This window comes from Antedon mediterranea, chromosome 11 (genome assembly GCF_964355755.1).
Source record: "Antedon mediterranea chromosome 11, ecAntMedi1.1, whole genome shotgun sequence".
Lineage (NCBI taxonomy): Eukaryota > Metazoa > Echinodermata > Crinoidea > Comatulida > Antedonidae > Antedon > Antedon mediterranea.
In genome coordinates, this window is record NC_092680.1 from 20408475 (window position 1) to 20436013 (window position 27539).

The 27539-nt window shown below is 32.0% G+C and overlaps 3 protein-coding genes and 1 long non-coding RNA gene across 4 annotated transcripts in view; 1 reads left to right on the forward strand and 3 right to left on the reverse strand.

Moving 5' to 3' along the window:
- Nucleotides 1-411: 411 nt before the first annotated feature.
- Nucleotides 412-27539, reverse strand: part of LOC140062741 (uncharacterized) — a 28159-nt gene continuing 1031 nt past the window's right edge. The window contains exon 3 of the long non-coding RNA XR_011847526.1: nucleotides 412-643. This is a non-coding gene — a long non-coding RNA (uncharacterized lncRNA). The remainder of the gene's footprint in view (nucleotides 644-27539) is intronic.
- On the forward strand, nucleotides 1161-7576 carry LOC140062740 (kappa-type opioid receptor-like). The gene is made up of 2 exons (XM_072109066.1): nucleotides 1161-1917; nucleotides 6101-7576. The coding sequence occupies exons 1-2, from the start codon at nucleotides 1880-1882 to the stop codon at nucleotides 7104-7106; spliced, it is 1044 nt and encodes a 347-aa protein (XP_071965167.1). The 5' UTR covers nucleotides 1161-1879; the 3' UTR covers nucleotides 7107-7576.
- Nucleotides 11250-15094, reverse strand: LOC140062433 (mu-type opioid receptor-like). Its single transcript, XM_072108652.1, has 2 exons — nucleotides 14992-15094; nucleotides 11250-13936 (listed from the first exon to the last, which is right to left on the reverse strand). Exon 2 carries the CDS (start codon nucleotides 13927-13929, stop codon nucleotides 12934-12936), a length of 996 nt encoding a protein of 331 aa, XP_071964753.1. The 5' UTR covers nucleotides 13930-13936; nucleotides 14992-15094; the 3' UTR covers nucleotides 11250-12933.
- LOC140062921 (somatostatin receptor type 4-like) lies at nucleotides 22239-23583 on the reverse strand. Its single transcript, XM_072109319.1, has one exon. The coding sequence runs from the start codon at nucleotides 23312-23314 to the stop codon at nucleotides 22319-22321; it is 996 nt and encodes a 331-aa protein (XP_071965420.1). The 5' UTR covers nucleotides 23315-23583; the 3' UTR covers nucleotides 22239-22318.

Below are 27539 nucleotides of genomic sequence, written 5' to 3' on the forward strand. Positions count from 1 at the left end.
TGAACAGTTTGAACATCGTATTTGTTATTTTCTTGAAAACTGGTTCGGGATGGATCGAGAAAAAGACGGAGTTTACGTGGATTATGTCAAATCTTTTTCATTTTCCAAAGACAAAAACTCTTCAGTATTTGATGATCTAAGGGAAAGCCCAGCTGAAATGATTTTATATCAAATTTTATTCTCTGTTACCGGAATTGCAGGATTATTTTCTAACGGGTTTGTACTTTTCATATTTTTACGCAACAAACGTTTATTGGACAAGAAAAACGCGTTTATTTTCAATCTTGCGTTTGTTGACGCGTTGTATGGAGTGTTCCTCATCTGTATGTGTTTTAGTGGTTCTGTCGGTTTTTGGGGTCTGACTATTATTTGTAACATGACAATGTTGTTATTATCGTGTATTGCGTTGGATAGATACATTGCCTTGGTATTGTGGCCTTTAAAATACCATTCAAAAGTTACCTGGAAGCGGTTACGATACACCTTGATCTTTCTTTGGATTTCATGCATTATTTTTACTGTTTCTGAACTCCTTGTTACTGGCGTATCCGTCATCATTGGTTTTATATCAGGTGCGTTTATTCTTCTTGCGTCGCAACTAATGATGTTGAGTCTCTACGGAACTGTATATGTCGCGATATCACTACAAGAGAAAAAAATGGTTGATATGAAATTACGAAGTCGTTGCAAACGTGGAAAACGCAGAGCTGCAATTTTCGCTACCGTAGTTGCAAGTTTTATGTTGTGCTTTTTACCGCAGGTTGTTGCAGTCTTATTGGTGCCCATAATGGGAGAAGAACTAATATTCGAACATAAATGGTATGCTCAGCTAGTAGTCATTTCAACAATCCCACCTGGAATTCGCGCCATATTAGACCCATTTTTATACTGCAGTCGATTACCTGGTCTAAAAGAAACATCAATAACATTATTGCAACAAATTAGAAGCAGGCAAACAGAATCTAGTTCGGCTGCATGATGCTTGCTGATAATAAACTTAAATTTGGTTTGATCAGATTTTGGTTAGGCCTAAAGGATCATGTTATGTCGGAACAGCAATTATTACCAAGAAATAAATATATAATAATATAAATATTAGGCCTATAAAGTGTAACTATTGAGTCTTGAATAAGAATAACTATTAAAAAAAATATCAAGATTTACATTGGACTCACTTAGGACTCTGTAATCTGTAAACAATGAATTGAAAAATACAGTGTGTAAATAAAATAATTAATATTGCTTTTTCTTGGCGGCATGATTTTAGATTAACAGTCATAAACTCGCTCTTTAATATTAATGTTCAAATATTGATTGCGCATTGTCTGATTGTGATTATCATAACGTAGCCTGATTGGTAAAGGCATGACATAAAATATTATGAAGTAAGCCCCTAATGTTACTAGGGTAAAGTCGATTAGTTCCTTTAACGTTCGAATTACATTCCGCCGTTACGAACGGTTGATGGTAGAGCTATCAAAACAGGCTATAACAGCGGTGCCGTACGCCTAGTTGATTGATATAATACAACTTATGGTTTCTTTCAAAAGTGATCAAATCGCTTTATTTGCAACAAGGAAGGGGAACTATTTGCCGGTCCAGTAATAATTGATAACGACTAGAGATTTATTCTTTTCAAATCACTTTATTGTATCCTATTATAACATAATATTAAATAACATCCGTGTACACTAAATAAGTCTTGTTTTTCCCCAATTACGTCCTTCTGTAAGTACAATGGAAAACACTTCAATGCATGAACAATTCCTGCTATTGGTCGGCTTCAGATTATGACATCATCACACAATGTTCCTACTAATACCAAAGCATCATGAAAACATAATTTTTTGAAGAAATGTAAACTGCCACTGAAGGTGCAATGGAGAGAAATTCAACAACCATATTAAGTTCGATACCGTAAGTACTACTCTAAACAAATTCTACGAACTATCGCGTCGTGATTGGTCAAAATACTTGCGTTACGCTTGCATTGCGCGTGCATTGCGTTGCGTCCTAGTTTTAACAAAGCTTTATCGATGGTGTTACGTATGTACATGTTTTTTTAAATCAAAGATTGTGCGATTTGATGTGATTATTTGCAAAATTTTGTTCCGAGATAGGAATAAAACCCAGAAAAGCAGTGTTTTTTAAAGATAGGCCTAGTCATGTTTTATTTTAGTGCAATCATATGTAAGGGCCACATTAATAATCGGTACAGATTGTTTTTTTTTAATACTTATTCAATAATATTTTCTAATGAGTGAGATAAAAATGTCTTCTTTAAACTGCCTTGTAAGGAAAGCATTGCTTTACATATACAGATACGTTTTTGCAGAATGTTGTAGTTATAAGGGCTTCCTAATTATAATAATAATAAAACTTATATTTATTTATATATTTCGCAAATTCAATACATATAAAAATAACATGGAGTATCAAATATATAAAATAGCAACATAGTAAGATTAATGTGGAATTGAAAAGAAGTCATAATCATATTATTAGATGGCATTGAATTGGAGATTTACAAATATAAAAGGTATTCTAGTATTAAAAATGTATAATGAAGTGAAATGTATTCGAATACGATGAATAGAACTTCAAAGAGCTGAATACCGAAGTATACCAAAACATGGTATACTAATAGTTTGTCTACCTTGAATGGGTTCCGATTTGAGTTACTAACCCGGATGAAAGTTCGAAGTGGTATACATTATTGTATTGTTGTGAGGTTTAACTAATGATAAACTTATCATCCTAATGACACGACGTCTAAATTAAAAAAGTTTAATCAAAAACATATTCTTGGTTGCTCCAGACACAAATAATCGAATGGCTCTCATGGTTGATGTTCTCGTGCACTTATAAACACAGTTCGATTGTTCTAATGTAAAACATGTTTTTAATAGTAATAGGAGTTTCATGTTAACAGAGTCATCTAAATTGAAATACTTTATAGCAACGAAGACGTTATCTCAAGTATGACACATAAACACATTAGGTACATTTCACATTATATGTTGTCTACAGCACAATTATTAAATCAACATTAATGTAACTATAATCACGTGCAATGGAAATTACAAACTTACTCAATTAAAATTCCACATGGAAAATATATATTTTTTTCTTTAAATAATTGAACATATGAACAAATAAATGTGACGTATTTTTTTTCTTTTTATCTTTATTGTATTTCGAGTGTTTTTATATACTGTGATGCGACCATATATGGACATGATGATATCATATAACTGCCATATTTGGGCATATCACACTTTTTAGTCAAACTAGTTTGATAGTGAAAACAGTTTTTAGTTTAGTTTTGTGTCATGTTTTTGTTTTCGGTTTGCGATTGACGTGAGATATTAAATTAATATTTGTACCTGTTTCCAGAACATAAACTACGAAAGATACTTATTCTAATGGAATCGACAAAATAACCAAAAGTACAATATTGGTGTAAAACGTAAATTAGAGCCCCGTCTACACTGTCAAAACTTTATTTTTTGTCACTTTATGTGCACATATATATATGGACATGGCGATATCATATCACTACCATATTTGAGCATATCACTACCATATTTGAGCATATCACTACCATAGTTGAGCATATCACTACCATATTTGAGCATATCACTACCATATTTGAGCATATCACTACCATATTTGAGCATATCCCTACCATAGTTTGATAGTGAAGACAGAGCTTTATGGAGCTTGTGGGAATAGGCTTTATGAACATGTATACGACGATGTCTATAACTGGGATTAGTGCCACCATAGGCAGCAATCATCTGTCCATGTTACTACCAAGTATTTTTCTGCTGCCTTTAAAATTAAAAATATCTTTAACATAGATTTCCCACCATTTATACAAATTACGTAATAACTAAAAGTATTTACATATATAATCATTAAGTTGAATATTTAGATAACGACTTGCTTCTCAACCTTTCGTGTAGATGATATTTTAGGGACTATCCGACCAAATGTCTTATGATAATATCAACAGTGGTGGTGCTGTTGTCCAAAGGTTAATCTAGGAAAAACAATTAAGGCTGAAATTGATCATTTTGGCAGCTACTTCTATCAAATTACCGCAAGTAAACATGAATGTAGGCAAAATCGTTGCTTCGTAACGTAATAGGCCTACGTAGTTATAATAGATGGAAATAAATTCGAAATAGTGAACGTTGGTGTATGCTGCTTAGCGCGATTATGAAGTATGCCAGAATTGTACACGTATACGTTATTGCGTTGCGTCTTAAGATTGGTTCCCACTAGGACGTAACGCAAGGACGTAAACGCAACGCAAGCGTGTTGCTTTGTGATTGGTCAACTCACACTAAAGCGTGGTTCCCACTACCGACGCAACACAAGGACGTAACGCAACGCAAGTGAATTGACCAATCACAAGCGATAGCTTATTCGCTTGTGATTGCTAACTGTCTATAACTTCGCTCATATCGCAAAGATTATAGAGAGAGTGGTTCAGGAACAAATCATTTCTTTTCTTAGTTTGTTTGATTTGATTAACATTGATCAATTTGCCTTTTTGAAAAACCATTCTACTGTAACATGCTTGCACAGAGTAGTAGATGATTGGTTAGAAAGTTTTAATGACTCAGAGGTCGTCGGCGCTTGTTTCTTAGATATATCCAAGTGCTTTGACACGATAGATCACTCAATTTTGTTATTTAAGCTTTACAAATATGGTTTCCATGAAAATGTTGTTTACTGGTTTAGTAATTACTTAAAAAACAGAAAACAGTTTGTATACTGTAACAATAACAAATCTACACTTAAAGAAATCAATATTGGTGTTCCACAAGGAAGTGTCCTGGGACCCATCTTGTTTCTCATTTTCATAAATGATATTTCGCAGTCCATAGTAAATGGAACTTGCAGCGTTTTTGCTGATGATGTTGTGGTTTACACCTCAGGTGATACTGCTAGGATAGTAAATGATTCATTACAAATAATTATTGATAACATTGGTAAATGGTATGATGACAACCACCTCTCTATAAATACTGAAAAAACAAAGGTTATGTTACTAAGAAACAATCATACAGCTGACAGTAATGATTTAAATATACAAATTGGAACCAGTAAATTAGAACAAGTTGATAGTATAAGGTATCTGGGAGTCGTAATCGATGAAATGTTAACTTGGAAACAAAATACTCAATGTATTAGTAAAAATATTGGATATAAAATAACAATGCTAGGTAAAATGGCTAGTAGTTTAAGTAAACCGTTACTTGAAACTCTATATATAAGTACAATTCAGCCTTGTAGTGATTATGCTATAACAGTCTGGGGAAATACGACAGAGTTAAACAAAAATATTTTAAAGCGACATCAAAAAAGAGCTGCTCGAATTGTAACTAACAACTTCGATTATATTAATGTAAGGGGTGACAACCTCATCCAGAACCTATCGTGGCAAACTCTTGAAGAGAAACGAGATTTCTCCCTAGAATGTCTAATGTATAAACGTGTTTACGGCCTTGCACAAATTAGATTAGTAAATGAAATTGAATTGATTCGCGATATTCACACCCACTTAACACGTGGAGTAGAAAATTTGAATGTAACAATACCTAAATACACCCTTAGTAAAATGAATTCGTCCTTTAAAGTTGCAGGCGCAAAAATATGGAACAATTTACCAATTAATATTAAATCGGCACCAACAATTACGTCCTTTAAGGCTAGATACAAATCTCATTTCTTTTCATAAAAAAAAAAAAAAAAAAACTGACATGTATTATATTTAATTAAGTTTCTCTTTTGTATATTTTGATTAAGACAGGACCACAATGTAAAACAGATACACTGTTATCTGATTGTTTTATCCTGTATAAATATATTATTTATTATTATTATTATTATTGTCATTGGTTAAAACGCTTGCGTTGCGTTTACGTCCTTGCGTTACGTTCTAGTGGGAACCAAGCTTTACGTTGCGTTACGACCTTGTGTTGCGTCTCTGAGTGTGAACCAAACATTAGTGGGAACCAAGGTTACTTCAACTGCGCACGTAGTTGTCACAATATTAACATTTTTTTTCACATTTATTGTTTTCTAGAATGACTACCTTAACACCGAATGATGACAGTAAAGATACGGAGCATTTTGCCTTAATATCGATACGTTATATAGTTGGTCTTCTGGGTATCTTTGCAAACGTCTTTGTCCTTCTGATGTTCGTATGGGCAAAATTATACAAGAAATCGTTCACCCATTTGCTTCTGCTACATCAGTCAGCGATTGACGTCATTGCAAGCTGTCTATTCCTTGTTTATTACACTAACGATGCTCCTGTCGGCACACCCGGTACAGTATTCTGCAAAACGCGTTCCATCTTCTGGTTATTTGCGTTCGCGTCAACTTACAACCTGGTAATTGTCACTATTGAACGATATATTGCTGTAGTGCATCCTACAACTTATAGAGAACGGATCCACGGAAAAACCAACTGCCGATTCCTGATACTTCCACACATCGTCGGACTGGCAATTGCGGCTCATCTCGCAGTAATTGGTCAGACAAACAATGAAGGCAAGTGTGTGTTTGAATATTACATATCATCGTTGGCGTCGGGGTTGTTTATTTTTATCATTTCTTGGCTGATACCATCTGCAATTATGGTTTTCTGCTATACGTATATTCTAAGAGGTCTTTCCCAAAGAGTAAAACGTAGCGGTGGTGCGGAATCGTCACCAGGACGCGGTGGAAATGCTTTATACGCCGCGCAACGTAGCCTCACGTATACACTACTATTCGTTGCTATAGCCTTTCTTCTATGTTGGACTCCCAATTATATCTTATATCTTTCTTATACAATTTGTAAGTGTTTTGAATTTAACTCTTCTATCGCGCACGAGATTACGGTAATCCTAGATGCTGTTAATCTTATGATTAATCCAGTTATTTATGCTTTCAAGTTTAATGACTTTAAAATCACTGTTAAAAAGTTTTACAAAACATATTCTGGCAAGTGTTGTGATGAAGACGAAGAGAAAAAACGTGCTGAAACCGTGACAGGAACGTCGGCTTCCATTACCGGTAATACTTCTTTATCCTCTAATTAAAAACATTAATAATGTTATCATTTAAGAAATACTTGATTGATGCATTTCTTATTTATTTATATTTGGCATTTTATAATGTTTAATGTTTGCATTAACGAAATATTCAAGATGTACTGTCCCCCAAAAACATGAAAAATTAAGATAAATAAATCAGAATTTTAATAGGCCATTTTGTATTCTTTAATTTGCACTTATTTTTAACGTGACATTAAAATGGCATATTAAAAAAATGTGGAAACAAAGCTTGTAGGGGGACAATATATCTTTAACAGCAAGAAAATAAAAGTAACAAATATAGAACAACTATATATATAAATACTATTATTAGGATATTAGTAATACCATTTTTTCTCCCTTGACCTTGCGCAATATTCAGTTATGATACTTTATATATATATATATATTTAAATAAATTCGTCTTGTTTCATAACCATTTTTAGTTTCAGTTCGAAAATAAATCATCGAAAATATGTTTGTCTATGTTTGACCTGTTTTACTAGTGTTTGCTCAATAAATTAATATAAGAAGTATGCACAGTCCCTTGTTATTATTATGACTTGAAAACCATTCGTAGAAATGTATACGTTTTTTCTCCTTGCAACTTTGAATAATTTTTATTCCTCATATTGCTATGTTGTCAGTGTTGATGACCGATGGATGTTAATTTTAAAGTCATTTTAAATTTGCCTTTAGTTACGATTTTATTCAACAAAATCTAAGCTTGACTACTCACACTTCTTATGTAGGTCGCAACCAAAATGCGCTCTTCCTATGGACCTACGTGTAACCTGTATTTTAACGTATACTACGAAAAAAAACCTACATTTTTATTCTCCCATTTCTAAATAAATGAATGTATATTTTTCCCTATTATAATCACAAATGCATTAATGAGCATAGACCTATACACATAATTTATATTGCTGTTTATCCTATCAATTTCTCATATTTAGTCAATCGCCCTCTAACGTTCCAGATAAAATATTGCACAATAAAAAACAGAAACATAAAAGCTAATTGTAGTGAGAAACGACTATGACGTATATTGTTGTTCAAAGATCTGATTGAATGTATACTGTCATGGAAATCCAATACAAATGGAGAAATACATAATTATGATATAGCATGTATTAGTACTTTCTGTATAATTCAAATACATATACAATACATTTAAATAAAGATTACACTACAATGCATAGCAGCTTTGAAAATATTAAAATAATTTTAATAAGTTGCATATTTAATTTACTGTCATATTTTATTCAACTTTTTAACATAATAAATTGCACAAACTATCAGCATGAATGAAAAGGTTCTTAATCTCTGCACCATCTCCTGTAGTCCCAAATCAATGTTTTAGGCCTATGAATGCTGTGCATTACACATTGAGAAAATAGTAACTATATTGCTAACTAGTATCGCGTTTATACAAACATAATCTCCTATTAGATTTGATATTATCTAAAAAATAAATGAAAATTTTTTACGGTCAACAAAAATGTTTTCCTCTAGGCATTTTAAGTTTTCCCAAACGAGTGTTAAAATAACAAGGAAATAAACATGAGATAATATCTGATTTTCTTTTAAAATTCAAGAATGCGGAAGTTAAAAGTATCACAGTACAATTGTGACAGTAGGTAGGTGTGTTTTTATAAAAAGCGTCAATTTCCGGGACTTAATGTCCTAAACTGCGTGAGGCCAATTGTGACTCAATTATCACAAAATCCTGTTTAACTAACAAATGAAGGAAACAGTGGTGACAGGAAAGGAAGAAAATGTCAACAAGATCCGGGAACAAATTAGAAAACCATCTTAAAGTTTCCCCCATAAAATAAAACAGGAAAGAGTGAAAAATTAAGAAAGGGAAGTAAATAAACGTACAGTATTATAAGTGTGTTCTACAAATAGTCCATCAGTTACACGAGCAGATTCGATGGTTTAATTGCCCAATCCAATACAAACTGTCAAACGGATGATTGTGGTAATGATCGACACACGTACGTATTGATATTATTAATAACTCTGTAAACGAGGCGAATGTTACTGTAAAATGTGATGGCGCTATTGAGTTACTTTATGCAGGGCTCAGACTCTAGGCGCTTAAATTAGATTGATTACGTAATGTAACAGTCCGTGTTCCAATCATCCATTGTTGGTCCCGGTGGATCAGACCAAAGTGCGAATGAATTTAGCTTGATGTCGTCATTCGTTATACTTACTGTATTGAGATCTCTCTTATCTGGACGGCATAAAACAAATTCATTTTGTTCAGCTCTAAATTAAGATTTAGTGCCATGCTCTACTACACACATTCCCATACACTGATATTCAAAAGAAATTAAATCTAAAAATACACACACCATAAGAATAATTAGGCCTAAAACTGGGTATTTAAAATCAGTAAATTTTCCATGTACAATTAATTGGATATTTTTTCCCCTGAGTTTATATTCGATATTGGTATTGAAAGAAATACATAAGTTAGGATGACTATAACGATGCATTTAATAAAAAGGCGAATTGCCTTAAAATGTGAATGTGACATGTTTCGAGAAACTATTCTCATCATCAGAACAGTAAACAACGCCTATAATTGGATGAACTCTGTCGGTATATTCATGGTATAAGGGCACAGCTGAATCAATTCAAACAACATGGACCAATTTCGAGTAATTTGTTCCTTCGTAATGTATTAATTCATACGCGATATTGGTCAACAGGTCACCGGTACTGGTCAACACGTCATAAACACGAGTGCGTGGTATATTCCTGTTCCGAATTTGGGAATATGGTCGACGAGTCATCATGATGGTTAGATCTTATCGATGACGATGTCGATCAATCGATTAGGTTTTCTCAAGGCCTTTAATTTATTGATGTCGTTACAAAGGCACTTGCAGTTAATTATATGAGCATGATTTTGAATTGATGAGGAATATTTAAAGAATTATTTTAATTAACAAGGAAAGAGTGAAATGTCCTCTCTTTCCACAAAGTTGGCTTAAAAATGAGTTTATCGTAGCTTTGACGATTTACCAATATCAGGAAGTATTGACCTAATTACCTAAATTACACGTTTGGTGTTTGGTAAATTATATATAACAGTACTGCCACTATACTATGAGAGATGGCTAATATCCGTTAGTCTCAAAGCACTACAAAATAATAGACCACATCCCTTGACAATGCACTTGGAAAGGCCACATCCCTCGACGTAAGCACTACGAAATATAACCACACCCTTGGACGAAGCACTGCGAAATATAAGACCACACCCTTCGACGAAGCACTGCCAAATGTAAGACCACACCCATTGTCAAAGCACTTGAAAAGACCACATCCCTCGATGTAAGCACTACGAAATATATGACCACACCCCTCGACGAAGCACTACGAAATATAAGACCACACCCTTCGACGAAGCACTACGAAATACAACCAAACCCCTCGCCGTCGATGTATACAGTCTAAACTAAAGCGTATTGGTGATAGTCGAAAGTTACTCAGTAGACTTATGGGTTTAATAAAAGGTGAACGAACTCCTAGGAAAGTAAAGTAGGTCTTATCCAATTGATCTGCAATTGATAATTTATGTATTACCTAATCTAAAAATAAAGCCAGGAATGCTCTATCAAAATAGTGAAACAGTTTGTTGTTTGAAAAAAGTTCTTACGGGACTCACTATAATCTACTTACAACGAGAATTATTTTGATTTAAATTAGAAGATACAAGATAATTTATTGCCACAATAAAAATACACAAAAACCTTTTAACTTTTTTTAAACAATAGAAGTAAACATCTATATAGTAAGTTTGAATTTACGCTTATATAAGGTCTGTTGATTAGCAACACATTTGGAATTCGTTACCACTTTTTTTTATAGAGACGGAGAAATATCCTTTATCTTAAACAAACAAATAATATACGACAAAAATCCAACTAGATCTAATTGGTATAATCGTAATGAACACAAATGTTTATTTTTGTTTTACGAAAATCAAAGATCAATTTATCTTATTATTTTGCCATGTAATGTTTACTTTTAATTACGGAGACGATTTTGCTTCAATCAATTTGAAACAGAAATTGTTATGTAAAGAACAATCGAAAGTCGAGTTATCAGTTTACAATATTGATTTTGAATGTTATAACTTGTACGATCCTATCAACTAAACATTTCCTCAATTTTGTACCGTTCTGACAATCAAAATCAAAACAAGAAATAGTAATAATCATAATATTTATTTGACCATCTTTAACAGAATAGAAAGTAGGCAACAATCGAAGGAACAGATTTTGCACTAGATCTACAGTATACAGTACCTTACCAAATACCTTACTAAAAAAGGTAATATTTTGCCTTATAAAACAAAAATATAAACAAGAAGTTTAGAAAATACAAAATATGAAACATAAAAATTAATTTACGAATATAATCAGAGAAGACTTCCCTGATATAACGAATGAAATCTTGGAACATATTTTGGAAAATGGATTTGATGGTTTTGTATCAACCATCTAAGATGAAATACATAATTGGAATTAGTGTTTTCTTCTCATTTTGAATAGTTTATCATCAATCATTTAATTGGTAATAAAAAGGTTCTTCTTAAAATAGTATTTATGTTGAATTTATTTGGATGGTTTCTATTCTTCAACTACTAGTTACATGGTGATGACTGATGTTATTAAATGTGGTGATGAGTTTTATTTTGAATTTATTTGGATGCTTTCTATTCTTCGACTACTAGTTACATGGTGATGACTGATGTTATTAAATGTGGTGATGAGTTTTATTTTGAATTTATTTGGATGCTTTCTATTCTTCGACTACTAGTTACATGGCGATGACTGATGTTATTAAATGTGGTGATGAGTTTTGATATTCCTTGTATTAGCAGAACATTTGACTTATGATTATAAGACATATATTAATAGTATAATATAAGATTAGGCTTATATATGTTAAAATACTAAACAAACAACACGCCTACATTATATACATTCAGTAGGCCTAAACGTGTAGAAACACGTGACTCAATGATGACTAGTCAACAAAAATATAGTACGCTACGTGCACTGCGGCACATTTGGGAATTTAACTGATAATTATTCATCGATGTACCTTTATCGACAAATGAAAAAAAAAAAATCATAAAATAAACATAGACCATAGGCCTGCCCACTGACCTATATTTTCAATACTTTATCTCATAAAATTCTAAAATGAATATTCCTAAAACAGATGATATCGTAATGGAGTTACAACCGATTTTTGTACGGTAAATCTCTAGAGACAATAAATCGTATGAGAATCGATTGGTTGTTAACCATGTTTTTACAAATTACTTTCAATGGACATTACGCTCTGCTGCACAGTCGGGATGAGAGATAATTTAAAGAGTATAGGCCTAATATAAAATAATTGATTTAAGATATTTTGTTTGTGGTAACCGTGTATATTATTTCCATTTGTTGAAAAAAAATTAAATTGTTATTGATTTGGATATGTTTTGTCTATACTTGTAGCATCATGTTAAGCCTACTTAATTTAATAATAGTCTTAGTTGTGGTTATAACAATGGATTAGTAATAATTATTTTACAATCGTATGGTTAAATATTAAATACAACAATGAGGACCGGTGGTATAAATAACGTCAGTGGCTGGAACACGGAAAAGTCGTGTATTGCACCTTCGGCTCACGGCAGTAAAAACAACTAGACACTGGTCCACCACACATCAGGGGACGCGATTATTTTACCCTGGTAAAAACTCTTTGCATGCTTGTTTTTTATGCATAAAGTTGGTTTCTTCAGAATGTTTTATAGTGTTGAACTCATAGGCGTCTGTGTTAACTCGGCATCGTCGCCTTTCCCCATTATTTTCAGAACATCAATTTTAAGTTGTTTCATCCCACGTTTGAAATCGTAAAATGTAAATGCGTATATGACTGGATTGATGGATAAGTTCATCGTGTTCAAAACAATTGATATTTCATAGATTATTATTATGTCACTGAGTTCAAAACAAGCACAAATTATGTAGACAAAGAAGATGATCTTATTAGGAGTGACGGTTATGAAGAACGCTAGACCGACAAAACATATCGTGTAAATAAGACTTCGCTGGGCTCTCCGTAGCCAGTTACGTGGTTGTTTATTTGTTACGCTAGATTTACTGATCGATTCAACATTTTGAGAGGCCCTCGTTGGAGTTTGTCGTCTTCGTAAAGATATTAAAATCCGTACGTAACAAAACATCATCACAAAAACCGGAAATAAATACTGAGTGATAAAAAAGAAAACGCCCCAGAATGCCGTGTCGTAAGCATAGGCACATTCACCGGTATTTTCGTCATATGTAGCGTAAAAGAACAGTTCCATACCGGTGACAAAACCGATAATATACGGTAACAATAACAAAAATCTTCCTCTTTTATCATGAAAATGAAGGCGAAAAAACTTGGGGTGCAGCACCGCAAAGTATCGTTCCATTGTTATTATCACTAAGTTGTAAGTCGATGTGTAAGTGACGCACCAAAAAAGGTTGAGCGCTTTACAAAACGGCACCCCTGCATCTGATGGAACGGGATAAGTAAAAAACGACAACATAAGCACACAGGCAAACAGGTCTATGACAGATTGCTGAACAATCAGCAAATGTGTTAGTGTTTTCTTGTAGATATTGTTATATATCAAAACGAATAAAACAAATGCATTAGCTAGTATTCCGATACCGCAGATAATAAAACGAATTGCGATCAGAAGCTGCGGATCCATCGGTTCGTCGTTCGACATTGTTTGGTTGTTGTCATCCATATTTAATCTTATAACAAAATATAAGAGAACATTATGTTAATCAACGAGTGACAATATACAAACATCCCCTGGCAATAACCTGGCAGGCAATATTACTAAGCAATAACTAAGTGTTATACTTGTGGTTAGCTAATATCATAACGACGTATGTACAAATCAATTGAAACTATGTAATTAGATACGGGATACGTCATCATAATGTTATCATTAAACTTTTAATTAAAATACTACAATGAGGATGCGGGAAGGGGAGGATGCCTATAACCATCAAATGCAGGCATATAATTATCAGGCCTATAAATTTAAATTACTACCAGTAATACCAGATCGTTATGCCCAACTCTTTGCTCAGTCTACTAACTAAAAATCTTTACTATTAATCTAAACTTTAGAAATGTATTGGAGGTTGCAAATCGCATGATTTGAGAACCGGGAATTCTCCCCTTTTCAATTGACAAACGAGGTAATGTGTGAATTATGTAAGTGACTAGAACTTTAAAGAAAATCTCGAAAGATTTGGATTTGCCATCAACTAAAAAACCATGAAAAGTAAAAATCATCATGTGAGTAATTTTAATTTAATTTTTGGATAGTCATGTATGTAATATTTACTTTATATATTATTATATTTTAAACAATGGCAAATTAACATTTCCTTTAATTGTTTATATTGAAAGCCAATAGCTACAAAACAATGGGACACTCAATACATGTCCAACACCGGATCAAATTGAAAAACTATTTCCGATTTTGGGATTTTTTGTTTCATTTTTACAAGATACTTAATTTTTTATTTAGGTACGTGTATACACATTGTCCATTTTATTATTAGGGAAATGATTTCTCTGGTGTAAACAGGTGGTTTTGTACTAGACGGGTAACGTAAATAATGAGGCCTACATTTCTTTCTCTCTTACTGTGGGCCCCTCCGAAAACGAACCCATTCTACAATACTAGCGGCTTTCTAATGACACCCGTCACTTATTTTAAGCCTAATTACTTACCGTATTATTAATCAATTATTATTATTATACAATTGCTAATAACTGAGCTAGTACTTACATTTATAATGCTGTAGTTCAACACAACTTAAAGTCTCTTGTTTTAGACACAACGTTTATGAAAATATGTAGTATAGGAATGATGAGTACACAATTGGTTCGTGTTTATAAGTAACCAAACCTGGGAAAGTTCCCGGAAGCAATCAACAATAAATATGTCAGTGTTATGATTGCTTCACAGGTCAAATACCACCGGTGCCTCAATAGTGTGTAGGTATTAACTTTTATACAAATCACCTGGCACGATCATTTTGATTTTCAGATTATAAATTGGTGATTATGATTGATGTGTTGTGTTCTAAAAATGTAACAGGTCAGAATTAATTAGTAACGCCCTCTAGGTTCTTAAATCAATCAATTTGTCACTTTTTATATTTAGGCCTCGTAAAAAAATTGTTGATCGATTTTCTATATAAATAGTTTTGAAATGGGACTTTCCCAAAATGTTGGCATTTTAGTTCACCGGCAAGCTAGTTTTCATGTGACCTTAATTAGGTCGTTTTTTTTAAAGACATTTTTGTAATGTTGAATTAGTTTAAGAAATCAAGTATTCCTGCAAGCAAACTGGTCCTATATCGTATGTTACAAACATATGTTTTATGCTAATAAGGCTCAACATAATTATGAGATCTACTGTTTATTTATTTATTTTATTCGTTCAAAACCACAATCCGTGTTGATTTAAAAATAAAAAAATAATATATTGAAACATACAGTATGTTAAACAATAAATCTAATACAGACCAGCCTCATCTGTGACAATCTAAATACTATAAATAATAATGATAACCTTCAAAAAGTTAAGATAGTGTAAATATATTGTTAAAAATATGCCAACACAAAAGATTCTTTAATTACTTTAACAATAGAGTTGTTGTTAAGTTGGGGGTGGGTTGTAATGTTGCCGAAATTTGAAATATTTCGAATACAAAAGATCAGAGAAGTTAAGCACCTCATTTTAGTTAGACCGTGGATACACCACTATAATGATATATGCAGCTGCAAATATTGTAATTAAAAGAAAAAGTTTTGTTAAGGAAGTTCGGGTATATCTTATCTTGTCAGTGTTAATGACTTGATTAAATAATTAGGATAGTTAATTAATTATCTATTAAGAGGAAATAAATACATTTATTCTAGATTATTACAACGTTAATGGTTTTATAAGAAAATAAATTAATATTTAATTGAGTCATTGTTTAACATTGATAACTGACTTTTATTAATGAGATTGTGGCCAAATATCGTGAAGATAAGATACTTCTTAATTGTCATGATGACTTCAAACATTCAAACAAGCGAGCATGGCATTTGTTTGCTTGGTGTTTAACATAACAGAACACACAACTGAAATTACTGAAACTAATTAGACTATTAAACTTATCATTTAATGTCAGTTGTATTGTATTATAATATTACATTAATCAAGTGCATTGTAAACGAACATTTTATTGATGAAGAAATAAAAGTCGGTGAACCAATACATAAAAAAAAAATCTTATCTTTGAAACATGAAGAGTTTGATACATGGATTTGCATTGGAATTAATTATTGTTTTCTATTGTTTTGTTTTATTGTTACTTTCAAGGTCTACAGTAGAATTACAATTCTTGAAACCACGATAGGATAAAACCATAATTAAAAGATGTAATTAATCTAAGTTCATATTAAACAGATTTAAGAATATTGTAGATCTTGCTTAAGGGGGTAGTGGATGGGTGCTTTATTGTTTTCTTACTTTACTTATTTTAATTGCAATATTGCTTTTGTTTAAATGTGTTTTTTTGTATGTATAAAAGATGTGAAAAAAAAAATAATAATGTTGCACACTGTTACCTCCCCAGGAATATAATTTTGATAGATAGCCAGGCCTATTCAGAATTATGCTAACGATGTTCTCTTGGTCTCTTAGGCCTACAGTTTGCGTGGTGGGATGAAATCGTACAAATGTGAACTGAGAGAATGGTACAAATCTGACGTCACGCTACTTATTATTTATTTCATAATTTCCGCCGTTCTGATTATTTCCTTTTATCCTGGTTTGGTGTAGGTTTTATAACCTCTATATTGACCAAACCCGTGATTCCACCAGGTCAGCGTTCAGTGTGTAATTTCCTTTTCGTTACCTCTTGACCAACAATACGCTCCCTCTATCACAAGGCAGCGAGGTAGGCCTACAGGCTATATTTTATATCAAAATTATTAGGACAATCACAAATAGCTAGTTTCACATCCGGGAGTTGAACTTTGTTTCATTTTATTTCGTCAATTTAAAAAAATGATAAAACAATACAAATAAACATAGCAAAACCCATGACGATGACAGGATTAAATAAAAACAAACTTAATTTCTGTACAAATTTTCTCCGGATGGATTTTAAAGTCCAGTGACCGTTCAGAAACCACAATAACAGAGATCATACCGATTGAAACATTAACGATTCGTTCAATAAAAAAAATCTTATAGTAAAAAAGTTGGATGAGAGATGGATGTGAAACTTTTTGTATTTACAATTGTATTATATTTATAATTGTATTGTATTTGGCCGAAACAAATTATAACTCTCAAATGGACTACTACAAGGCACCATTCGGTTTTTAGGTCTTCCCCCATGGTAGCTAGTTGAAATCATACCAACTGTTTTGGCAGTAAGAACTAGGCCTATATTTTGAAAATAAGCAGAACTATTTTGTTTTCGCATAGTACTACGGTACACAACGTCATTAGTTCACGATGAGGCATACGTGATACAACAATCGTAAGACTCTATAAAAGAGTCGTTGTACTTCTGTCAGGAACCAAATAAAATTGTGATACCAATTAATGTGTTTGTATTTAAATAACTGATTTGCTGATCATCGATCCGGTTGTTACAAGCAGTGCAGTTGGGCACACAGATTTTCGAAGAAAAAATATATATATTTTTCAAAAAAAAATAATAAATAAATTTGCAGTGGAGAACAGAACAGTTATTTAGCAGATTTAAATAAATATATATTTTTAAAGTAAAAGAGTAAAACTCTGTCTACACCATCAAACTAGTTTAGCAAAACAAGTGTAATGTGCCCAAATATGGTAGTGATATTCATAAATATGGTAGTGATATGACATCATCATGTCCATATATGGACATATCACATTGTTTTTGTCACATAAAGTTGTATAATGTAGACAGAGCTTTAGACTTGGCGTCCCACTTACACTCAACGCAATCAATTTCAATCAATCAATTTATTTGGAAATTGCACCTTTACATCGATGGCACACACAGGAAGTGGTGCATCCATATTGAACACAATTAACATAAAATGACGGATACGGATACTTAAGCTAATTTGAATTAAAATTAGTACTATATACTGTAGCAATATTTGTCTGACATGAGTTGATACATTTTAGTTAAATATATTTATATATATATATACATAAAGAGGAAGTAGTAACAAAAATATTTGTTGATGAGGATATTAAAATTATCATGATAGTTAATATTGAAATGGTTTCATATACAATGTCTTAAGAGGTTGTGTACAACAACAACCTAAACCGGTAAAGGTCACGCAGTATTATTAAATGTTTTTTTTATAGGAATCATACAGCTAACTTCACTTTTACTTACTTACTAAAACAATATTGATTTCAGGAAATCATAATTTTTAAAGAAGTATTGTCAGTATAAAATCAGACTTTGAATAGGTTATTTTATAGTTTTGTTCAAGTTATTCACTTCTGTAGAAAAATACCAAGAAAAATTATTATTTCACTTATAAAAAGTCATTTTAACCAAAAACTAAAATGACATATTCAACAACAAATGAAAAAATAACATTTTCAGGGGGTACATTATATCTTTAAATGTTAATTTCCTGAAATAAATAGTATCATTTATTTAGTAAAATTAAAACTAAGCTAATGTAAATTCAAATAAAAATAATGACGTAATGTAATGAAAGTGGGTCGATAATAAGAAATAATAAAAAATTTTAAAAAAATTTGAAGATATAGGCTTTAGCACCTTTATCTTCAGCTAATAAGAATACTAAAGATTAATCGCGAGAAATGTTTGGAACTTTGTAGGGCATTTAAAAATATTTCAGGCCTTTTTTGGAAATCGTTCGCAATTATTGTTTTTCCAGGTTTTCGAGTTTTTATGTTAGTGAAAGTTCACGATACACAAAGTTAAAAGATAAACTGAACTTATGAACTTTTGCAAGAGTTATTATTGATAAAATGTGACGTCACAATAATACGCTGACCTAGCTGGAAAGACTGAGATTATAAAATCACTTGATATCCTCCTCAATTATTGTGATGCAAAGTTATCAATCATACACGAAATGGTATGGTCTGTCGTGTTTGTTTTAATTTACTATGGATCAGTGGCTAAATCATATCAATAATTGTTTATTACCTTACATAATGCTATGACACGTGACCTACTCACATACGAAAACCACTAAATTGATGTGAACTCGTAAACATGACATTACAATTTGTTTTGTTTTTTTTGCCTATTTTTTATTCTTATCAGCTGAGCTTAATCATCTTCATAAGTGGTTCATTAATTAACCATGCAGGGCCAAGTACAACTTTACTATGGGTAATAATACAAAATCACATGACACCTGCTGGTACTAAAAACTAAACAAAACCAATGGAAATAGGCCTAAGTTGTTTTTTTTTAACTTTCTTATTCCTCGATTCATTCTATTAATATTTTTATCTTGTGCTTTTTCTATGTTATGTTTGTCTTTTTGAGTGAACCGAATAAAACTGAACTGAACTAAAATGCTGAACATTCGTATCAACTAACAATAGAACAACATTATCTTATCAATAAATGGCCACATCACATTTTAATCACGTAGAGTTTGATTGTGTAGACAGAGCTTAAGACACATTGTGAATTATATCAACACCTAAACAACATGGGTCCGGTAGACGTGGCCTAGCTAGCTGGCCTAGGCCTAGACATTGTAGATTAGCCTAATCTACAATGTCTAGGCCATAGCGATACGCAGATTAACTCGCGAGAGAACTAGAAACTGATTTTCCAAATTACCTCACTTTCTTGTATTATTAATTTATCAAAATCATTCCAACGATTTAAAGCTAATTTAAGTTCTTAATTGTTATTGTTTGTCTAAATTAAAAATTATCCCTCTATAAAAAAAAAGCTTGTTTGTTTATATGCCAATCAAAATGTAGGTGGCGCTATTGAATTTTCGCAATAACATGAACGTGCATTAATTATCCATTAGGCTACACAGGGCGATTTTCACAGACGAGCGGTAACGGAAACCTCGTAGAATGTCCCATTTATGATTTAGGTAGAACGAATACCGAATGACATGCTATGCGTAACTAACCAATCGAATTTTAATGATACATTGCCTATGCAATCCTATGTGTTTTTAAATCTAACAACTTTACCGAAAACCATATTTTGACACCTTACCGCCATGAACAGTACAATTGTTCGTAATTCATCATTTTGTTTCGTATTTGATTATAATAAGTTAAACAGAATCACATTTACATAATATGTACATTCAAAGACTGTAACAATTAGGTCTACTTATGAAACACATTAGACAATAATTACTTAAATATACATTTTTAACTAACCAAGTACGTTTTTATTCCCTTTTTTCTTTTTGTAATTCTGTTACACGTAGCCTATTTCAATAATCAATAATACAGAAATCAAGATCGCAATCTCTACATACTTCTTGTATTAGTGGTGAGCAATAGCGTCGATAAGCGGATTGAAAGGGACTAAGACGGAAGGTCAGACAAAATATCATGCATTTAGCCGATTGCTCTAATTGCCGTTATCTTTGAATTTGTATAATGGATATACATCTGATAATGGTGAAATTCAGATAAGGAAGAGTAAACACAAACATAAAAGTGTAATTTTACGGTGAGCATGTGGGGATGGTATCCATTATCTTATTAAGAAAATATTAAATTTGAACCTCATCCTGAAAAATATAGGCCTATAATCCGTACATTTAATGTTAGCAGGAGAGCAACAAAATGTTATAGCGTATATATCAAAATCGGAAATGGTTCTAAATGGTTGAGGATTACTTGACACTTAAGGTATTATTTAACTTTAAAATGATCAAATTTTTATCTTAGACCCAGGAAAAAGAGGTTTATGTAGTTAGGCGTTTCCAAACATAATTGCGGCTAACTATGAACATTTCAGAGGACATGTTTCATCATATATAAGCCAAAAAAGTATATATCCATAAACTGTTACTTCATTGGCAACGAACGTAATACAACCGCAATGCTATTTTTTATCAACATTTGAACACGTTCACAGAACACTGTGCTTATTTTTATCAACAATTGAACGCGTGCACAGAACACGGTGCTTTCTTTTTAAAATCAACATTTGAACGCGTGCACAGAACACGGTGCTTTCTTTTTAAAATCAACATTTGAACGCGTGTACAGAACATGGTGCTTTTTTTTATCAACATTTGAACGCGTGCACAGAACATTGTGCTTTTTACATCAACATTTGAACGCGTGCACAGAACACGTGTGCTAGCATTTCATCAGCGTTTGAACGCACGTTGCACCTCTTACTGCTATATTACCACTCAATTGTATAGTTGCCTTCTGCATTAAAATTTTAATTCGTAAGTCAACTGCTTATTAGTGTTCCTAGTACTCAAAGTTATCTAAACTTCCTAGTTGGTCATGTCGATTATTCCTTTAACAGTTGATGTATTGTTCCGGATAAATTCCATTTTAAAAATGTCAGGAACCTTTAAAGTCGGAGGAAGTTGTACATAAAAACCACACAACAATTATAATATGCGATATCATATGCAGTTATCACACATAGTTTCATTTACCTCAGCACATTACTTAATTCATTCCACGAACATGATTTGCCATGCCACACAAAAGTGTGATGCAACGGATGTCAGAGCTCTTTACTAGATGGCTTGAGGATGCTGCACGATGGTGGATCTAACATAAACATTAACAAATGTTCTTGTTGTTTATAACCAACAATCAACATGTGACTATAATTTAAACTTTTTTGGCGATTTCCTGCCAATATTCATGTTTCAGTAAAACATCGGTGCTTGAACTTACCAGTGTTCAAGCATTTAGTAATTCGTAAAAATTGTTTGTAATTTGCCTTAGAAAATGACTGATTTTAATTGCAAAGCATCTTCCAAACAACATATGGAACAGGTCATAATGTGTCGATGATTAAACATACCCATACGATACCATACTGAATAACAAGATTATTAATCCTATGTGATATATAAATTAAATGTAAAAGTAAACATTAGCTAACGGCTATAATAGACACAACTTGTGAAGGTCTATTATCAAGGTTTGTATTATCAGAGACCTTTGAACAGGATACAGATCGTGTATGCCATTTCTTACTAAACATCTTCTCCTTAATTTCACGTTTCATTTTACGCATACCACGTTGGAACTCTTTAAAGTTGAAGCAGTATATAAACGGATTTATACAAAGATTTGAAGTGTTCATCAATACTGTTACTTCATGAATTGTAACCTTACTGAACGCAAAACAGTCACAGATACAGTACACTAGATACAATACGAAATTAGGTGTGACAGTTACTAGAAAAGCGACGGATACAAGAACAAGTGTATACAGTAGATTCCTTTGAATACGAGAGCCATCCCTTTCTCTTCCAACCTCTTTCTGTTTTCGTCGCAGATTTAATAATATACAAGTATAACAATAACTCATAATGGAAACTGGAATCAGCCAATACATGGTAAACAATAATACTCCAGAAATTATTCTTGTACTCTTTTCTCCGTTATAGTTATACATACATTCACCGGGATGTTCATCATCTGCTTCTGCAAATATTGCCAATTGGAGAGAAGAAAGCAACCCGAGACAATGTGGTATCGAAAGTGGAATCTTTCTCCGAAGAGAAACTTTTCTTGCTCTATACAACAGTGGATGTAGAACTGCAATATATCGTTCAAATGTAACCATTACTAAGTTATATGTAGATGTAGACGACATATACCAAAATATGACTCTAGCTTTGCAGAAAAATGTAGCGTTGTTCGTAGACGGAGCATCGTTGTTGTAAAAGCCAAGAAACAGACAGCATCCTAGGAAATCAACAACTGATTGGTGAAGTAACAGTGTGTGAGTAAGAGATTTTTTGAAGATGTTGTTGTAAATCATAACAATTATAACAAGTAAATTTGCTACAATGCCCACACTGCATATTATACAACGAGCAGCTATTAATCCGGTGGAATCCGTGTATGTTGAATTCAACATCTTACTAACCTTCTTCAATTGTGCTGTCTGAACAACTATCTTAACAACTACTGTCTTCAAATATATTCACACAATTGAGCTAAGTATTAATCTAGTATGAGACCCAAACGTTTATATACTATCGGTGCCTCTCGGAAGTACACTGTCTAGTTTCCTTAGGGTTTTCTGATAAAACTTCCCTTCCAGGTAAATAAGACATGACATGGTGCAGGAAACAATAGCTTGGCTTTATCTGCAATGACGGAACTCACGGAAAATGGCTCGAACAAATTATAAACATTATCAGCTTAATCACCTACTGAGACCGAAATACATTGTTGATGGAATGTTTGGGGCAACAACACTTCCTAATCCGAACAATCTCATACGCGCACTTAAATATAATGCTAAGATCACGGTAAAAACTCCAGCATGATCAATTATTAAATCTATTCGCATTTTAGTAGTTGTCCATATTTGATTTTACTTAAATTAGAAGAACACGAAAATTTGCAGTAATGAATGGTAATTACCGTAAAGGGTATTTCAATTTATTTATATTAGAATCCACATAGAAAATTACACATTGTTAAAGTTAAATTAAATCAATATTTATTATACTTAGAAAAAAAATAGTTCAAATTAATCTGTCTTTAGATATAAAAAAAAAAACAATACCAACAAATGTCTACAAATACAAAATTAAGTGCAAAAAATACAATTTCCAAAAGAAGATGTGGACAAAAATATAAAAATATATATTAAAGCAACAATTGAAAAAGGCTGGGGCATAATGAATGCAATTTGTAAAAATGTACTATTGGTATAACAAAAAATACCAAATGGCTAAAACAAACACAATTAAGTTGAAAAAAAAATAGAATTTAAAAAAATCATACGGAAAAATATAAAAATATATATTAAAAGCACAATTGAAAAAAACCCCTATTGAATGCATTTTTGTAAAAACTACTATTAGTATAAAAATATGATTTATAATTTATATAAATTTAAACATAGTAGGCCTATGGTATAAAAAACAGACAGCATCTTCTATAGAAGGTGAGCAGACAGTCCAACAACAAAATGCAAAGATACTAAAAAATTCCTTTAAAATAAAAAATAAAATTACCTTTGAGCTGCGAGAAATTAGTACCGTAACATTGCGTAATTCGTCTACCATGTGGTTGGTCTCAGACGAATAAACTTTTTGTTTTGTTCTATTTTTATTTCAACTTTATTTATAGAGATTAACCCTTTCAGCTTGAACTATTAATGTCAGTCTCAGGGGGCCTCTTATATTCAAATAAAATAAAAGAACATTACGATAAAATAAATATTTATAATAAATATTTAATAATTATTTACGAAAATAGGCTATAAAATATATAGTATACAATTTAGTTTATAACACAGGCCTAAGTGTTGAAAATATATAATTTCAGTCTATATATATGAACTTTATTTAGACACGAGACTGATTACAAAAATTACAGCAGAATCCCCTTCATCTGACACCTCTATTTAGGGTACACCATACCGGTACTTCCCGTGTAAACGGAAACCCTTATCGAAGTGTATAATTTATGGGGATTCTACTGTAATACATAATAAATAGATTTAAATGTTGATTGCAAGCATGCATTTGTAATATTTGTGCTCAGAAAAAACTGTTTGTTATGAATATGAGTATTATATAACATTTAAATAACAATAATAATTCATTGTTTGCAAATATTAATATACTGATATTACTGATTCAAAGAAGAATGTATGCACTTGGGCTTTGGTGTATGTAACCCTTTACTGGGTGAGATCCATCATGTTATCGTTTATCTTTTCCTTTGTAAACATAGATTGAGGAAATAAAATAAATTCATTTTACTTTTTTTTAATACAGTAAGCGAGCAGCGTTTTTTGTAAGAAATATTTCTTGTTTATTTTACAGTTTATTTCCTCCATGGTACTTCCTTCTTTATTAACTCTGTCGACACTATCAAATTAACTTGACAAACAAAGTGTGATGTGCCCAAATATGGTAGTAATATGACATCATCATGTCCATATATGGGCACATCACATATTTTTGATAGCGTAGAAAGAGATACACTTTAATCAGGGAAGAGTTTAACTCTTCCCTGATTAAATCTTGCTTGGTTGATTATTCTAAACACGCAGTTGTAAATCCAATATTCACATTTAGTTTGATTTTTTTTTTTAATTTTGGGCATGAAAACAAAATCAAACGAAATACAGAACATTTGAAAGTGAACTGTAGGAATAATTTTTCTCAATATTTATTTGGCCAGATTGATTACGATTAAAGGGGGACTCTGGGATTAAAATTACTTTTAAATATCGTTTATTTACTACATAAAAAGTATTATAATTATATAGGCATGTTAAAATGATAAGAAATAACGAGAAAGCAAAAAACAATACATTTCAGGGTAAATTCATAGAAATTCTGTTTTTAGCTTAGGAGCGGCCCTTTAGCTTTTTACTTATTAATATTCATGAGCATCCCAAACGTCAACCGACCCATGTGCGATCGTCAGGAATTCCTCTCTTGTTACTCTCGATTTACATGACAGAAACAACTCCAGGATACTACAACAAAATAGTATTAATATTCAGTGTTTTTATTTCTAACAATTCCAGTGATCCAAACAACAGAAACAATCACAAGATATCATTCATTATGGTCACTTCACTAGAATTTAGAATCTTGCATTACAATGATATGAAAAATACCAAATTTAATATCTATTTCCATAACACAACATTCATATGAATGTACTAAACTTTGAACACGATAAGCCATCCAATAGGAAAAAGCTGTCTAATAATTGAAGAGATTATTAATTCATTGATAACCATAAAGGTAATTAGTTAATTTAAAAAATAAATAAAAAATAGAGAAATCATTGGTGACTGGCGTTGCCACAAATGAACAACTAAGCAATTCATTCAATGTAATACATAAATATATAAAGTTAACTACTCACAGTATCGGAAAAAATTCACATCCTAAAGAAATAGAACGAAAACATGTCTTACAGTACTTCCACAACAGCTAAAATTCCTCTGCCAAAACAACGTACACACAGCCAATTCAATGTAATTCTTCACCTGATATGCAAATTCGCACGAATACCTGTGGACAATAGTGTAATGCAAGACGACACAATGCGCCACCAAAGATGCTTTAATTAAAGAAACTTTCCAATTCATCACAATCAATATAAGGAAATGAAAATAAAAGTTTAAAATTTAAATGTTTTAATTTCAAAGATATTGCTCCTATCCAGAGATTAAATATAGCCAAAAATTAAATATAACATGTGGAAATAAGGGTATAAAGAAATAAATTTAGGTGTGGAGATAATTCCATCAACACAGATAACACATCAAATCCAATAAATCAGTTTATTTTATTGTTTTATTTTATTGCAAAAAGAAAATTGTGCAAAGATAAAGATTATAACCATATATAGTAACACTTGAATTGTCTTAAAATAAAATTCTTGATTACTTCAAATCAACTAAGATGACGATTTTAGGTAAATTATTGAAATATTACATTGAATTCTCAATTAAATTATGTTTTAGTATAATATAAAATTATAGAAAATCTTTGACACCATCAACTTCATTCTGCCATCAATAAATCGAAAGTTATGCTAACATAAATTCAATTGCTTATCGAAATTCTACACCTATTTATATGGTCGCAGAACTGTACTTTTCTAACCTGGTCATTTCCACATCTGTTTTAGGTTGCTCCTCCTTTTTTCGTCGAAAAAGCTGCAAAATGTCTCGCTTTAACTTCAGAATCCCTACTTGAAAGTCATTGAACTTGAAACTATAAATAAATGGGTTGATGCATAGGTTCATTGTATTCAGGAGAACCGTTACCTCATGAATAGTAACTTCACTAAATTCAAAACAATTACAAATGCAATAGGTAAGATAAAGCACAAAATTAGGTGTTACGGTTACCAAGAATGCAACACAGACAATCACCAAGGTAACCAGTAAGTTCCTCTGCGCTTTGTGAAGAGCGCCGCCATCATCCACAGGTTTTTTGCGTACGGCCATAATGATTTTGGTGTAACAATATCCCATAATGCTTGCTGGAACTGTAATTATACTGACATTCTCCATGATGTTCCGGTTTAGCTTCGGCAAGAAAAAGGAGTTGAAGTGACGAGATGGCTCCCAGTATGTGACTGGCTACAAGCGG

Excerpts from the sequence above, each read along its gene's own strand:
- LOC140062740 (XM_072109066.1), top strand. The coding sequence starts at position 1,880 with ATGGAGAGAAATTCAACAACCATATTAAGTTCGATACC. Across the intron at positions 1,918-6,100 it reads ACCATATTAAGTTCGATACC|AATGACTACCTTAACACCGA; the intron begins GTAAGTACTACT and ends ATTGTTTTCTAG.
- LOC140062433 (XM_072108652.1), bottom strand. The coding sequence starts at position 13,929 with ATGGATGACAACAACCAAACAATGTCGAACGACGAACCGATGGATCCG.
- LOC140062921 (XM_072109319.1), bottom strand. The coding sequence starts at position 23,314 with ATGTTGAATTCAACATACACGGATTCCACCGGATTAATAGCTGCTCGT.